The sequence below is a fragment of the Schistocerca americana genome, chromosome 4, assembly GCF_021461395.2.
Source record: "Schistocerca americana isolate TAMUIC-IGC-003095 chromosome 4, iqSchAmer2.1, whole genome shotgun sequence".
NCBI classification, from domain to species: domain Eukaryota; kingdom Metazoa; phylum Arthropoda; class Insecta; order Orthoptera; family Acrididae; genus Schistocerca; species Schistocerca americana.
In genome coordinates, this window is record NC_060122.1 from 785,529,013 (window position 1) to 785,544,602 (window position 15,590).

At 47.5% G+C, this 15,590-nt stretch overlaps 1 protein-coding gene across 2 annotated transcripts in view; it reads left to right on the forward strand.

Moving 5' to 3' along the window:
• The window catches only part of LOC124612474, a 775,045-nt gene that overhangs the window by 630,750 nt on the left and 128,705 nt on the right, over positions 1–15,590 (forward strand). For both annotated transcript variants that reach the window (XM_047140706.1, XM_047140707.1), the window contains exon 5: positions 2,453–2,593. In XM_047140706.1, coding sequence (XP_046996662.1) covers positions 2,453–2,593 — 141 coding nt within the window. The remainder of the gene's footprint in view (positions 1–2,452; positions 2,594–15,590) is intronic.

The following is a 15,590-nucleotide window of genomic DNA, read 5'->3' on the forward strand; positions in this document are numbered from 1 at the left end:
AAGACTATAACATGCTGAGAAAATTTATGTGAAATGTATTCCAAATTTTCTCTCAGTTGTTCTGCCACTAATGCTGCTGAGTCGGGAGGTCGGTAAAAGGAGCCAATTATTAACCTAGTTCGGTTGTTTAGTGTAACCTCCACCCATAATAATTCACAGGAACTATCCACTTCTACTTCACTACAGGATAAACTACTACTAACAGCGATGAACACTCCACCACCGGTTGCATGCAATCTATCCTTTCTAAACACCGTCTGTACCTTTGTAAAAATTTCGGCAGAATTTATCTCTGGCTTAAGCCAGCTTTCTGTACCTATAACGATTTCAGCTTCGGTGCTTTCTATCAGCGCTTGAAGTTCCGGTACTTTACCAACGCAGCTTCGACAGTTGACAATTACAATACCGATTGCTGCTTGGTCCCCGCATGTCCTGACTTTGCCCCGCACCCGTTGAGGCTGTTGCCCTTTCTGTACTTGCCCAAGGCCATCTAACCTAAAAAACTGCCCAGCCCACGCCACACAACCCCTGCTACCCGTGTAGCCGCTTGCTGCGTGTAGTGGACTCCTGACCTATCCAGCGGAACCCGAAACCCCACCACCCTATGGCGCAAGTCGAGGAATCTGCAGCCCACACGGTCGCAGAACCGTCTCAGCCTCTGATTCAGACCCTCCACTCGGCTCTGTACCAAAGGTCCGCAGTCAGTCCTGTCGACGATGCTGCAGATGGTGAGCTCTGCTTTCATCCCGCTAGCGAGACTGGCAGTCTTCACCAAATCACATAGCCGCCGGAAGCCAGAGAGGATTTCCTCCGATCCATAGCGACACACATCATTGGTGCCGACATGAGCGACCACCTGCAGATGGGTGCACCCTGTACCCTTCATGGCATCCGGAAGGACCCTTTCCACATCTGGAATGACTCCCCCCGGTATGCACACGGAGTGCACATTGGTTTTCTTCCCCTCTCTTGCTGCCATTTCCCTAAGGGGCCCCATTACGCGCCTGACGTTGGAGCTCCCAACTACCAGTAAGCCCACCCTCTGCGACTGCCCGGATCTTGCAGACTGAGGGGCAACCTCTGGAACAGGACAAGCAGCCATGTCAGGCCGAAGATCAGTATCAGCCTGAGACAGAGCCTGAAACCGGTTCGTCAGACAAACTGGAGAGGCTTTCCGTTCAGCCCTCCGGAATGTCTTTCGCCCCCTGCCACACCTTGAAACGACCTCCCACTCTACCACAGGTGAGGGATCAGCCTCAATGCGGGCAGTATCCCGGGCAACCACAGTCGTAGTCCGATCAGGGGATGCGTGGGACGAGCTGGCCGTCCCCGACAAACCCCCATCCCGACCCCCACAGTGATGCCCATTGGCAACAGCCTCAAGCTGTGTGACCGAAGCCAACACTGCCTGAAGCTGGGAGCGAAGGGATGCCAACTCAGCCTGCATCCGAACACAGCAGTTGCAGTCCCTATCCATGCTAAAAACTGTTTTGCTAAAAACGTCTGAACTAATCTACAGAGAGCGCAAACAAATCGACAAAATTTAAACGGTTATTAAAATACAAGATTGCCTAGTAAATGCAGTAATGCTGCTACTTACGCACTGCTGACACTGCTCGGCGGCGGAAGGAGACTAAGCGAAATTACACTATTCAGGTACTAAAACACGATGCTACACTCTCAAATACTATAATACGCCCGAAATTTATGAATTAAACAATGCAAGAACCAAAAACACGCAAAGAAATTAAGAATTAAACTATGTAACAAATGAGTGAGCTAGGAGTATACGACTTGCTGCTCAGCTGCTTATCCAACGGCGGCAGGGAGCACACTGACTGCGACCAACCGACACTGGCCGTTCAAAACAAAACAGTAGACAAACGACTACGCGAATTTACACTATTCAGGTACTAAAACGCGATGCTACAACTCTCAAATACTATAATACGCTCGAAATTTATGAATTACACAATGCAAGTACCAAAAACACGCAAAGAAATTAAGAATTAAACTATGTGAGTGAGCTAGGAGTATACGACTTGCTGCTGCAGCTGCTTATCCAACGGCGGCAGGGAGGTTTCTGTATAGCACTTTATACTCACATGTAATATATCAATGTATGTGTGATCCTAAGTCCGCAGCTCGTGGTCGTGCGGTAGCGTTCTCGCTTCCCACGCCCGGGTTCCCGGGTTCGATTCCCGGCGGGGTCAGGGATTTTCTCTGCCTCGGGCATGGATGTGTGTGATGTCCTTAGGTTAGTTAGGTTTAAGTAGTTCTAAGTTCTAGGGGACTGATGACCATAGATGTTAAGTCCCATAGTGCTCAGAGCCATTTTTTTGTGATCCTAATAGAAGGCTGTCTCATGTTAGATTAGCACAAAATTAGACATTTCCTGCGTGTTGTAGTGTATGAACACTCTTTAACGTGGTACTGTACTGTTGTTTTGCAGGCGGAGCGAGATGGACTCAGCGCGGCGCGAATGGAGCTGGAGCGGAAGCTGGAGTCTCGCGAGCTGGAGCTGCACGAGAAGGAGGAGGAGCTGTTCCTGCAGCTGGAGAGGGTCGTGCGGCTGGAGGAGGACTGCGAGAAGGTGAGTCAGGGCGCGGCCGCAACGCCGGCAGCTCGGCTCGTCATGCTCCTTCACCGATGTCGTCCTCGTCAGTAGGCGATCAAGCGACGTTGCTCTGAAGTACACTCGAGCACCAGACTCGTAATGGTTACGCAGCGAATGCCGCAGTGTATTTAGACCGCAAGACACATCGCTAGTGTCTGTGGTATCGGTGTACCTTGCCGACTGTGGTGTCGCACGGCTATGATTTCACACATCTTCTGTCGGGGACAGATCTGGCGCTCTTCCTGGCTACAGGAGTAACTCAATACCACACAGTTAGTTTATTGAGGCACATGCCGTGTGTGGACGTTTCACTGTTAAGCGTCGTTTTTTCATGTGTAACTCTCCTCGGTCGTGATATGCCTCGAACGGCCCTAGAAAACCGCGATATCGCTCTAATGGCTAGAGAAAAACCATATATTCGTATATCGGCCGTCTCACTCAGCATGGCACTGCTCTCGCATGGAGGTCAATATGAAGCCGAGCTTGACGGCGTCCGTAACCTGACAGCTGAAGCAGTCCAAGCACTCTTGTGGAAAAGGATTGTATCAAGTTAAGTAAATCTTTTTATCATTCATGTAATAACTTGAACTAATATTTCGTATGCAGAAGACTTAGTAGTGAGTGAGCCACAGTCTGGTTATAGCATTCAGCGCCTTGTCCTCCCTTGATATCCGTAGTTTTTCCTACGCCCTATACGGTCATATTACTACGGACGTATTCGAAATCTGATCTTCCATGTACGTAATTATATTTAGTACTCGCTCCTTGGATAACGATTGTCCTTTACTACGTTTTACTGGAGACAGGATTTGTGGCTCCCAGTCTCACAGGGCTAATGAACTACGTGGCTCGACGCTTGCTTCATGTCGTGTAGCGTCATCATTGTACTGATGTACACTCATGCTCATAAATTAAGGATAATGCTGATACACGGTGAAACAACGATCTGGTGGGCTGTTTGCGGGTTTGAATCACCTCGGCGTACGACCATGCGGTGCATTTGACCAGCGGTCGTCGCACAGTGGCGATGGCAGCAGTCCACTTACGCAGAGGTGTGTTGGTGCATGTCAGTGTATGGTGCAGCCAGTAAGTGTGCAGACGTTTTCAGACGTGCTAATGGTGACTGTGTGTTGAAAACGGCTCAAAGAATACATATTGATGACGTTATGAGGGGTAGAATACTAGGGCGACTGGAGGCTGGTCAAACACAGCAGGTCGTAGCACGGGCCCTCCGTGTGCCTCAAAGTGTGATTTCAAGATTATGGCAACGATTCTAGCAGACTGGAAACGTGTCCAGGCGCTACAGTACGGGGCGTCCACAGTGTACAACACCACAAGAAGACCGATATCTCACCATCAGTGCCCGCAGACGGCCATGGAGTACTGCAGGTAGCCTTGCTCGGGACTTTACTGCAGCCACTGGAACAGTTGTCTCCAGACACATAGTCTACAGAAGACTGAACAGACATGGTTTATTCGTCCTGAGACCTGAAAGGTGCATTCCACTGACCCCTGGTCGCAGGAGAGCCCGTAAAGCTTGGTATCAAGAACACAGTACATGGCCATTGGAACAGTGGTCCCAGGTTATGTTCACGGACGAGACCAGGTATAGTCTCAACAGTGATTCTCGCCGCGTTTTCATCAGGCGTGAACCAGGAACCACATACCAACCCCTTAATGTCCTTGAAAGGGACCTGTATGGAGATCGTGGTTTGATGGTGTGGGGTGGGATTTTGATTGGTGCACGTACATCCCTGCATGTCTTTGACAGAGGAACTGTAACAGGTCAGGTTTATCGGGACTTCATTTTGCACCAGTATGTCCGCTTTTTCAGTGGTGCAGTGGGTCCCACCTTCCTCCTGATGGATGATAACGCACGGCCCCACCGAGCTGCCATTGTAGAGGAGTACCTTGAAACAGAGGATATCAGACGAATGGAGTGGCCTGCCTGTTCCCTAGACCTAAACCCCATCGAGCACGTCTGGGATGCTCTCGGTCGACGTATCGCTGCACGTCTTCAGACCCCTACGACACTTCATGAGCTCCGACAGGCACTGGTGCAAGAATGGGAGACTATATCCGAGCAGCTGCTCGACCACCTGATCCAGAGTATGCCAACCCCTTGTGCGGCCTGTGTACGTGTGCATGGTGATCATATCCCATATTGATGTCGGGGTACATGCGCAGGAAACAGTGGCATTTTGTAGCACATGTGTTTCGGGACTTATCACCAATACCGTGGACTTACAGACCTGTGTCGTGTGTGTTGCCTATATGCACAGTCGAGCGTGTACGACACCACACATTCCACTGACTCATCTTGCTTGCTCAACATTGGATACCTCCAGTCCAGTTCCCAGTTGCCATTATCAGCGAATATTGTCGTTGCATGGTAGACAATTTGTGGGGCGTCGAATGCCGTAAACATCGTTGGTCTTTTGCGACCTCGCACTCAAGGGCTTCCTTGTTAGCAGTCCTGAACTGAGGTGTTCTCTAGTCACTTCGTGTCGTAAGAATTATATTTGTTGATGAGGCATTAACACTGATTGTCGTTGGCCCTGTCGCAGTTTGAACTATCATCATTCCATAAAAGAATGTGCCCTGAACTCTAGAAACTAGGAAAATCATCAGGTTAAATCTTAAGGCACACAGATGTCACTGCTGTGCCCACCTAGCTCCAGGGAAATGAAAGCGGATTTACAGCAATAATCTCTCAGACGATTTTCAAACAAACTCGCGGATGTTTAGTTGTGGTTATTCCCGTACGTATTATGCTGTAAAGTTTTCATTCATACTGTCAACTAAAAGAGTTCTCTTTATCTTGTGAGAACCTCTATCCGCGATTTCTAGCATCATTGGGTAGGCTCACCACTGCGAAATCCGATGCAATTTGGGAAGCCAAAAGACACTTCCAATCCTAGTGGGAGCATCATCCGTACCGTTGCTAAGCTCCACCCCAATTACTGCATGGTATACAGGCGCCCGGGCTTAATCAGATTGCCATCTGTCACCTGAAAAGCGAAGCGAACTGTATAGTTCTCCCGTTGATACGGTTGCAGAACTAGAGCATCGAATTCGACGTTCTTGCAGGTCTAAGTGATGACCAGGTGTGCTGTACGGAATTCATAACTTACTGCAGAGAGGAGTGAAGCATTGCATCCAAATGCGAGGATGACACGTAGTACAGTTAGTTCAACAAGTGCAAGTGCCGTAGCTTTCCTGCCTGTTAGAGCCATTACTTTATTATTACGTATTACACCTGAATTTAACGAGGTTATTACATCAGACGTATGACGTCACAAGGTGGAATGAGGCAACCACAACAGATGCAGCAGTCATGGGAAATTGCGCCAGCAGAAACTACTTGCGCTGTAATTGGCCGGTGTAGTGAAAGCTGGAGAGGATTATCCTCTTGTCCGCGCGCTAACACCCTTATTTTTGTTTATTAACTGAACTAAATTAATCTTGAGGTATATTCCAAAATAAATGGGAAATCCTCATGAGTACTCTTCTACTAATATTATGACGTATCCAGACCACCATTTTGTAGTTATTTTTCGATAAAAAAAATATTAATGACTTCGTGTGTCATCGTCAGTGTAACATCAACAAATCACTACTAAGTACATGATGACCCAAAAGTTTGTTATCATTTAAAAATTCAATACTACATGAAAATAATGTAAGTAGAGAGGTAAAAATTGATACACCTGCTTCAAATGACATGAGGTTTTATTGAAACCAAAGAGAGTGTACAAACTGAGTAACAGATGGCACTTCAGATAATACAAATTGATAATTAGCAAACAGTTGATTTATATGAAAGACGATATTCTTTATAACAAAAGCTCAACATGTCAGCCCTCATTCGATACCTGTAGTCGAGGAACAGCGCCGTGAGCAGGAATGTACAGCATATCAGTAGATGTGGTGAGAAATTGCCGTTGGTTGTTGTCCTTTAGCATCGCTAATGAGGTCGGACGATCGTTGTGGATTTGCGACTTCAGGTATTACCTCACATTCAGTATTTACATGGACTGAGGTCTGGGGATCTGGGAGGCAAAGCATGGACGTGCGGCTCAGCACGTGATCCTCCCCAAACGATGTGTGCAGGAGGTCTTTAACATATGTAGCATTATGGAATGGAGCGCCATCTTGCATAAAAGTGGTACCTTGCGGGAAGGTTAGGGATGATCTAACTCTCTCTCACTTCAGCTCATTATATACACGATTGTCATGGGACGCCACACCGACGTGTTGCTGTCCAGCGCTATTCTTGCATTCAGTTTTGGTTTCAGTGAAACCTCATGTAATGTTAGGCAGGTGTGTCAATTTTTACCGTTGCACCTACATTATTCCGTGAAGTAGTGCATTTTAAAATATTAATGGACTTTTGGGTCATCCTATATGATGGCGTTAGGACGCGCGCGGTTGATGTTGGTCGTCTGCGAGCAAAGCATATCAGTGTTTAGGACTGTCTAATTTATTGTGTGATATCTTAATAATATCTATTGTTCGGTTAGAAAGCGGTGAACAACGGAATTTTGACTTACGAAACTGATAGATGATTTATCGTTTGAACTCTTTCAAGTTCAAATTATGTAACACGTAGAAATCAGTTTTCTGTTTTCTACGACGGAATATGTTTATAATAAAAATAATTGGCATCCCTATAAACTACCGACTTTACCATTTAGATTACGGTACATAAAACCCTTAGCAGTTTCACTGTAATTCGAAAAAGCTTCCCATCAAAATCGATGGACTTGAGACCTACGTGCTGCTTCCGTGCTAGGACAGTGACGCTGCATGAAGACACCCAGATTTGTGGAACTGACAGAACTTCAGCACTTCGTTGTAATGTGGTAAGCTACAAGTTGGCAGTAAAGTGCTGTGCGTGGTAACGCAGAGAAGGGAATGGGACACTGCTTCTGCAACCATGTGCTTTTTACTAGCAGCACGTTTAATCTCCAGTGGGAAACGATGTGCTATTGATCATGGCTTAGGGTGGAGTAAATTCACACTTGTGCTAAAGTAGCGTTGTACTTCTGCTATCGTATAAATGTGAGGCCAGTTAGATGGAGACTTCATCGAAAAGTTTAAATTTCAAATACGTTTGTACTAACTAGGACAGTGTTTCATACGGAAGTTGGTGGAGGCTTGTTCGTAAGTACCTCGCAAACAGTTAGTGTGTTGACCCATGTTTATTGGAAACGTTTTTCATTCCGTTTTTGTGTTCTTTTATTCCTATTAGTTTTTGGTGTTAATTATGGCAGACCCTTTACATGGTATGAGAAGTGCATCCAGTTCAGTATTTATGTATTTATGCGGAACACTGGGTTATTGGTAAGTTACTCTGGGATTTCAGAAGACGACTGCGCGAGAACTACAAGACTTGTACAGAGCAAACGTATATCAGTGGGTAGAGCATCTCTGTAAGTATTTAACTCAGATTACAGGTGCTCGATATGGGCACCGTTTGTGGAACTGCAAACTTCGATACGCTCGTTCAGCTCATTGAAGTCGCTCACACGAATGGCCTGGGAGCGCGGCAGCAGCCCGCTGTGGAACTCTGCACATTGGGCTGCCTACCTGCAGGTGCGAACTACTTCGATGCGACCTTACGGAGTGGATGGTTTGACCACATGTTGTGACACGCCTAACCCCAGTGCGATCACGAACCGAAACTTGGAGAGATGTGCCAACCACTGATACGTGTCACTTTTCTGTATCTACTGTAATTTTCGCGCAGTCTTCTTATGAAAGACCGGGGGTAATTTCAATCTCTAATGAAAAAAACGAGACGCAAAGGAAGTGTACACTGTAGCGCTGTAGCTGTGCCTTGCAAGCTGTAGTGGGTAGGGGAGCTTTTCGGCCATTCGGTCACCTGCTCCAGCTGTTACACCCGCGACTGTATAATTTGTCCACGTTAACCGAGAACTGTGAAACATGCGTTTTCAACAGAGTGCACTCCAGCGTGAGGTAACGAGCACTTTTCCTCCGTGCCTTTGTTTGTTTGTTTTGCGAGGTTTTCACTGGATCGAGCGGGGGCGGCCTCATTAAACGAATTGGATAGCCGAGGAAGTCGAAGGCGAGCGAATTCTCGGGCGGGAAACGGAATAAACGGAGGAGGGAGACGCCTCATTAGGCCGGTAGCTGCTGCGTGGGCGTCTGGCACCGCTCTTCTCTCCTGCACTCTCCCCGCCCCCACACTACCTTTCTCTTCCTGTTTCGTCCGATCGTTCCGCTACCTTCGCTTAATTGCTGCGATCGCGAAGCTAGCAGGCCAACTCGTTAGGGGGACCGTTCGAGCGGAAACGCCGCTATGGGCTCGCGGGCTCTGTCGCGAATCGCTGTTAACCAGTCGTCAACTGCGGAAGACTCGCCGCTATTGCTGACAGTTTCACGGACACTTCTCAGTCCGTCTACCTGCTTTTACCGTCAGCTGTAACATTAGTAATAAACTGAATTCAAAGGAAGGAAATGGAGGCAAATTACAGCTTAACGTTTCATCTGTGTCAAGGTTTTTAGGGGCGATGTAAGAACTCGAAATAAACAGCAGAAAATTTAATGAATAAAATATCGGCCACGTCTTTAAAAAAGCAGACTAGACGCTATGAAACACTATGGGTGGTGTAGAACTGGTGTTAGGCTGTCGTGTGGATCTCCATCGCCGACGTAGGCTTTGGCAGAGCAGTGGTGTATGGGCCACCTCATTGTATGCAATCAGCGCACTAAAATGCTTCGACGTGGAGACGTGACACAGTGACAGACAGGAGCTGTTGTTTTTCAAACTTCCTGGCATATTATAAGTATGTGCTGGGCCAGGACTCGAATTTGGTTCAAAATGGTTCAAATGGCTCTAAGCACTATGGGACTTAACATCTGAGGTCATCAGTCCCCTAGACTTAGAACTAATTAAACCTAACTAACCTAAGGACATCACACACATCCATGCTCGAGGCAGGATTCGAACCTGCCCTGCGACTTCAGCAGCAGCGCGGTTCCGGACTGAAGCGCCTAGAACCGCTCGGTCACATAGGCCGGCACTCGAATCTGGAACCTTCTCCTTTCGCGGACAGCTGCTCTACCGACTCAGCTATCCAAGCACGATTCACGAACCGTCCTCACAGCTGTATTTCAGCCAGTACCTCATCATCCTTTCTTCCAGCAAAGATGGAGCTGCGAATTTTGTAACTGAATGCTACAATTAATTCACCCCAAACATCAACGGTGGCAGAGAAGAGATTTTACTGCTATAGGCCTAGTTATTTAAAGGTGGCAGATTACACACTTACGTGTCTGACAGGGCGTCAATATAACAAAAATGTGGCAACACAGGAGGAATAACCAATAACATTTATTAAGAGTATGTTACAAAATGATACTTAACTTCGGTGCTATTTGATGTGTGACACTTGATGTCCTAAACCTAATACAATGATATCTATATAACGTTGCTGTCTCTTGGCAGTCTATGATAAGAGTGAGTATAACTAGTAGTAATATTGCACACACTCGTATTTCTTCTATTACACAGTAAATAGCGACTGCTAAGACGGAACGTAGTCCTAATACGCTGAACTGAACTGTCTCTAACTGCTGGTTCAGAACTGTGTGTGTGTCCGCGACTCGTCGCGTTTTGTGCCTATCTGCCACTAAAAGGCGAAAGCAGTTTTTTTCCACGGTTTACATCGCTCTGTATGACGGTTGCCCAAATTATCGGCGGATATACACTGACGTGACCAACGTCATGGGATACCTCCCAGTACCGTGTCGGACCTCCTTTTCCCGAGCGTATTGCGGCAACTCGACGTGGCATGGATTCAACAAGTCATTGGAAGTCCCCTGCAGAAATATTGAGCCTTGCTGTCTCTGTAGCCCTCCATAATTGCGAGAGTGTTTCCGGTGCTGGATATTGTCCACGATCTGACCTCTCGATTATGTCCCACAAGTGTTCGATGGGATTCAAGTCGGGCGACCTGGGTGAGCAAGTCATTCTCTCGAAGTGTCCAGAATGTTCTTCACACCAGTCGCGTACAATTGTGGGCCGGTAACATGGCATCATTGTTTGGTAACATAACAGCCATAAATGGCTGCAAAGGGTCTCCAAGCAGCCGAACATAACCATTTCGTCAAAGATACGTCAGTTGAATCAGAGGACTCAGTCAATTCCATGCAAACACAGCCCACATCATTATGGAGCCACGACCAGCTTGCAAATGCCTTGTTGACAACTTGTGTCTACGGCTTCGTGCGCGCCACACTCGAACCCTACTATCACCTCTTAACAACTGATAACGAGACTCATCTGGCCAAGCCACGGTTTTCCAGTCGTCTAAGGTCCGACCGACGTGGTCATGAAACCAGGAGCGGCACTGCAGGCGCTTTCGTGCTGTTAGCAAAGGCATTCACGTCGATCGCCTGCTGCCAGAGCCCATGAACGCCATATTTAGCCGCTCTGTCCTTACGGATACGATCGTGGTACGTCGCACATAGATTTGTGCTGTTATTTCACGCAGTGTTGCTTGCCCGTTAGCACGGACAACTCTACGCGAACGTCGCTGCTCTCGGTCGTTAAGTAAAGGCCGTCGGCCGTTGTGTTGTCCGTGGTGAGAGATAATCCCTGAAATGTGGTACTTTCGGGACACTCTTAACTATGTGAATCTCAGAATATTGAATTTCCTAATCGTTTGCGAAATGGAATGTCCTATTCGTCTAGCCCCAATTACCATTCTGCGTTCACAATCTGTTGATTCCCGAAATGCTGCCGTAATCCCGACGGGCACCTTTTCACATGAATCATCTGAGTACAAATGACAGCTTCGCAAATGCACTGCCCTTTTATACCTTGTGTACGTGATGCTATCGCCATTTGTGTATGTGCATATTGTCATCCAATTACTTCTGTTGCCCCTGTGTATAGACATTTTGAACCGTAACGGTTCTATCACAATTCCTGGAGTACTTCGGAAATTAACTTTACACCTGTCGATTTTGTTCTGATGAGAGCGGCGTGATGAATATTATCTGCAAGGAAGTGTTTAATCCAAATCTCAAACAGCAGTGCGGGACGATGTCAAGTTCTTTCCTGAAGTCTAGGAACACGGCATCAACCTAAGCGCCAGTGTTTGCAGTGCTCTCGATCTCATGGAAGAACAGAGCGAGCTGACTTCCCTCCTGTAGGTCAGCTGACGACAGATAGGGCATACAGCCAGAATCTTAAATAAAATATATTTTTAAAACCACAAGAACAGACGACTCGTGGAGGCTGAGAAGGGGGGGGGGGGGGGGTGCAGTCTCTGATATACCTGTGGCAATGAGACTGTGACTTGCGAACCGCTCGCCAACAGAGATACTACTTCGAGGGAGGCAGAAAGCAGCAAGATGAAGTTTTAATCTGACGAGGAGGTTGTTCAGATTGGTTCAAATGTCTCTAAGCACTATGGGACTTAACATCTGAGGTCATCAGTCCCCTAGACTTAGAACTACGTAAACCTAACTAACCTAGGGACATCACACACATCCATGCCCGAGGCAGGATTCGAACCTGCGACCGTAGCGGCAGCGCTGTTCCGGACTGAAACGCCTAGAACCGCTCAGCCACAATGGCCGGCTGGTTCAGATTGGTAAAGAGACCTTACCTACCTGTTACCACAACATTTGGGTTCCCATTTGTGAGTAGATAAGCGCAACCTGTAGGAGAATGGCGGCAGATGTGGGCAGTGCCTCCAAGTAGCGCGACCTCGCGCCTGTCTGTCGTTGACTGACGACCAGTCCTTTCCTGTCCGCCGGCCGCCTGCGTGGGCGGCTGTGCCGGCCTCCAGCGTGGCGCCCACTTCCTGCTGCAGTCTTACAGAACCAGTACTCGCCGGAGGTCTCATTAGTACGTAACTAGCAGTGTTTATGAGGAAAGGTGTCACAGCAGGTGCCTACAGTTAGCTTCCTGTTCCACGGATACTAACACGCTTCACTGTTTTGCTTAATACACTCCACATATTTCGGAATACCTTCTGTTTTAGCGGTTTTGATCTTCTTTTTTTCTGCACAAATGCTCGAGGACAAGTTTTCCCTGCATTTCTTTCTCCGCTCAATTGGCGATGGCTGGCCGTTCTATAACTCTTCGACTACTGTGAGTTAACTTCCAGCGGGCTTAGAGTGGATTAGCGGAGCTCAAGTTGAGAACACTTACGAGGGGTTTTCTCAGTCCTCCGTTTCTCTAATAAACGAAGAAACCTTGTTCGCAACTTGTGGACGTAACCCTCTTTAACGCATCCCAGACATACTGTCTTACGAGTACAAGTGACCGCCTGGTAATTATATTAGGTTAGTGCGTAAGTTCGTAGCGCTTTTATTTCGCACGTTGGTGTTCCGGTTGCTATGGATTTATTGATAGAATGTCGCTTTTATTTGTTGTTCTCTGCTGCTGTTTGAGTTTACATGTTGTCATTTGGAGAGAATGGGTGTAGCTATGGACGCTGAAAATGGAGTACCAAATGGAGAAATCGGAACATTTCCGACATATTCTTCTGTTTGAGTTCAGTAGGCGGGTGACAGCAGCGGACGCAGCCAAAAACATTTGCGCCATGTGCAGGGATAATGCAAGTGGACAAAGCACGGCTAGAAACTGGTTTTATCGTTTTGAGGAGGATCGTTTTGACATTAGTGACCCCTCCACGTTCAAGATTTGAGGAAGATCCTTTAAGCGCATTAATCCCCAATGATCCATGTCAGTGTACTCGAGAACTGGCAGATGTGGTGAACTGTGATCATTCCAACTTCGTGCGACATTTGCATGCAATGGGGAAGGCTCCAAAAATGGGTGTATCGGTACCGCACGCTCGAAGCCTAAACTACAAAGTCAGCTGGTTGCCATGCGTGTGTGCATTTCTGCTTGCTCGTCACCAATTGGCACACGAACAACACCGAGATTCCTATCCTGTATTGTTACTGGTGACGATATATGGTGTCTCTGTGCTAACATAACGAAAAGACAGGAACGGTTGAGCGCATACAAAGCAGCAATTCCCCGTACAAAGACCTACGCGCATCCACAAAAGAAGCGTTATGCATGGGATGGAACAGCGACGGTGTGGTCTACTACGGATTGCTTCCCCGAGGTGTGACCGTCACTGCTGACATTTATTGTCGACAACTGAGACGTCTTGCAGACGCAATCCAAGAATAACGACCAGAAAGGCTGCGTGAAGTGATGAAATAATGCTACTCCACAATAACGCCTGCCAGCATTCTGTTAGACTGACAAAAAGGCACTGTACAGGAACCAGGATGGGAAGTCATTCAGCACCACCTTTTTCATCTGATCTTCACCTTTTCCGCTCTCTATCGAACAACCTTCAGTGAACTTCTTTTCCAGTTGAAAATGCGCTCCAAACATGACTCCACGAGCTCTTCGCCTCTAAACCACGTGATTTCCACAATCACGGAATCGAAAAGTTACCTCAAGCCGGTCTACCGCCACAGTTACGGGCTTCCACCAGTAAGCTCTCCTCGGAGTCTGTCAAAAACTGAACTCTCATGTTTATGACGTTATATGTCCTGAACTCTGTATCTTACAATTACATGATTTTGCAGGCACATTCAGTGGTATATGTGTATACTGTCCACAAACTGTGTTCCAAATAGAGCTAGTACTAAAAAGGTATTAAATTATAGCGTCTTGTCTGGTGCTGAAGCTATACTACATAAACAGCTAAAATTTGATAAGAGATAAACTTGTTCTTTTCATTATTTCCTTGGGGGGTTATTATACCCAAAAAAAATGCCTTTTTTGTGAGAAAACCTGACGTTATAGAAAAAAAATGGATTGCATTTTTTGAAATCAGCGCTGGAAAGTGCATAAAAGTCAGTTATCAGATTTCAAGCAACTTTCAAAAAATATTTTTTTGCAGACCTGTGTATTTTGTGAGAGATCTGTTATTCGGGATTGAGTCGCTACTTCTCTTTAGAATAGTTCGTTCGGTTGTCCTCACGATGACCGGTAGCGTTCTCGCTTCCCGCGCCCGGGTTCCCGGGTTCGATTCCCGGCGGGGTCTGGGATTTTCTCTGCCTCGTGATGACTGGGTGTTGTGTGATGTCCTTAGGTTAGTTAGGTTTAAGTAGTTCTAAGTTCTAGGGGACTGATGACCATAGATGTTAAGTCCCATAGTGCTCAGAGCCATTTCATCCATTTTTTGAACGATGATCGGGAATCAAACCCAAGTCCTCCGCTCGCGAGCGAGAGTCGCTGGATGCGCACCAGACTCGGTACTTCTAACCACAACACGCACTGAACTTTTCCGACCTTCCTGCACTAATTGCCGGCCGCGGTGGCCGTGCGGTTCTAGGCGCTCCAATCCGGAGCCGCGCTGCTGCTACGGTCGCAGGTTCGAATCCTGCCTCGGGCATGGATGTGTGTGATGTCCTTAGGTTAGTTCGGTTTAAGTAGTTCTAAGTTCTAGGGGACTGATGACCACAGCAGTTGAGTCCCATAGTGCTCAGAGCCATTTGAGCCATTTGAACCATTTGAACCTGCACTAATTAATCAATAACACGGCGGCAACAGGTTGCTACAAAAATATCGCCGCCGGCGCACTTCAGCACGAATTAGGAGCGCCGTTACTAATGGCCCGTGTAACCCCGTTAGCCGTGTCGTATAGAGTGCCTCGCGGCGCAGCCACCCACTCCGATTACCCATAATACTGCAGGCGGCGCGCACTTGGGTTCCGTACTCCCCGCCGGGCGTGTGGGCTGCGCCGCTGAGGCCGAGGTTGCAGCCGCACGCACGTTGGATCGTTTTCTGCAGAAAGCCTTGTAATTTTATCGGCAGCGCAGCCTTCGCAGGCACCCTAAGGACACTGCCATCAGTCACGCGTTTCCCACGTCGAACTTATTCTGTTTCTCAAGGCAGAGCGCGCTTGCGTAACCAATGAAGTGATTGACGCCCACTAGAATCGCACATCAGGTATTCTCC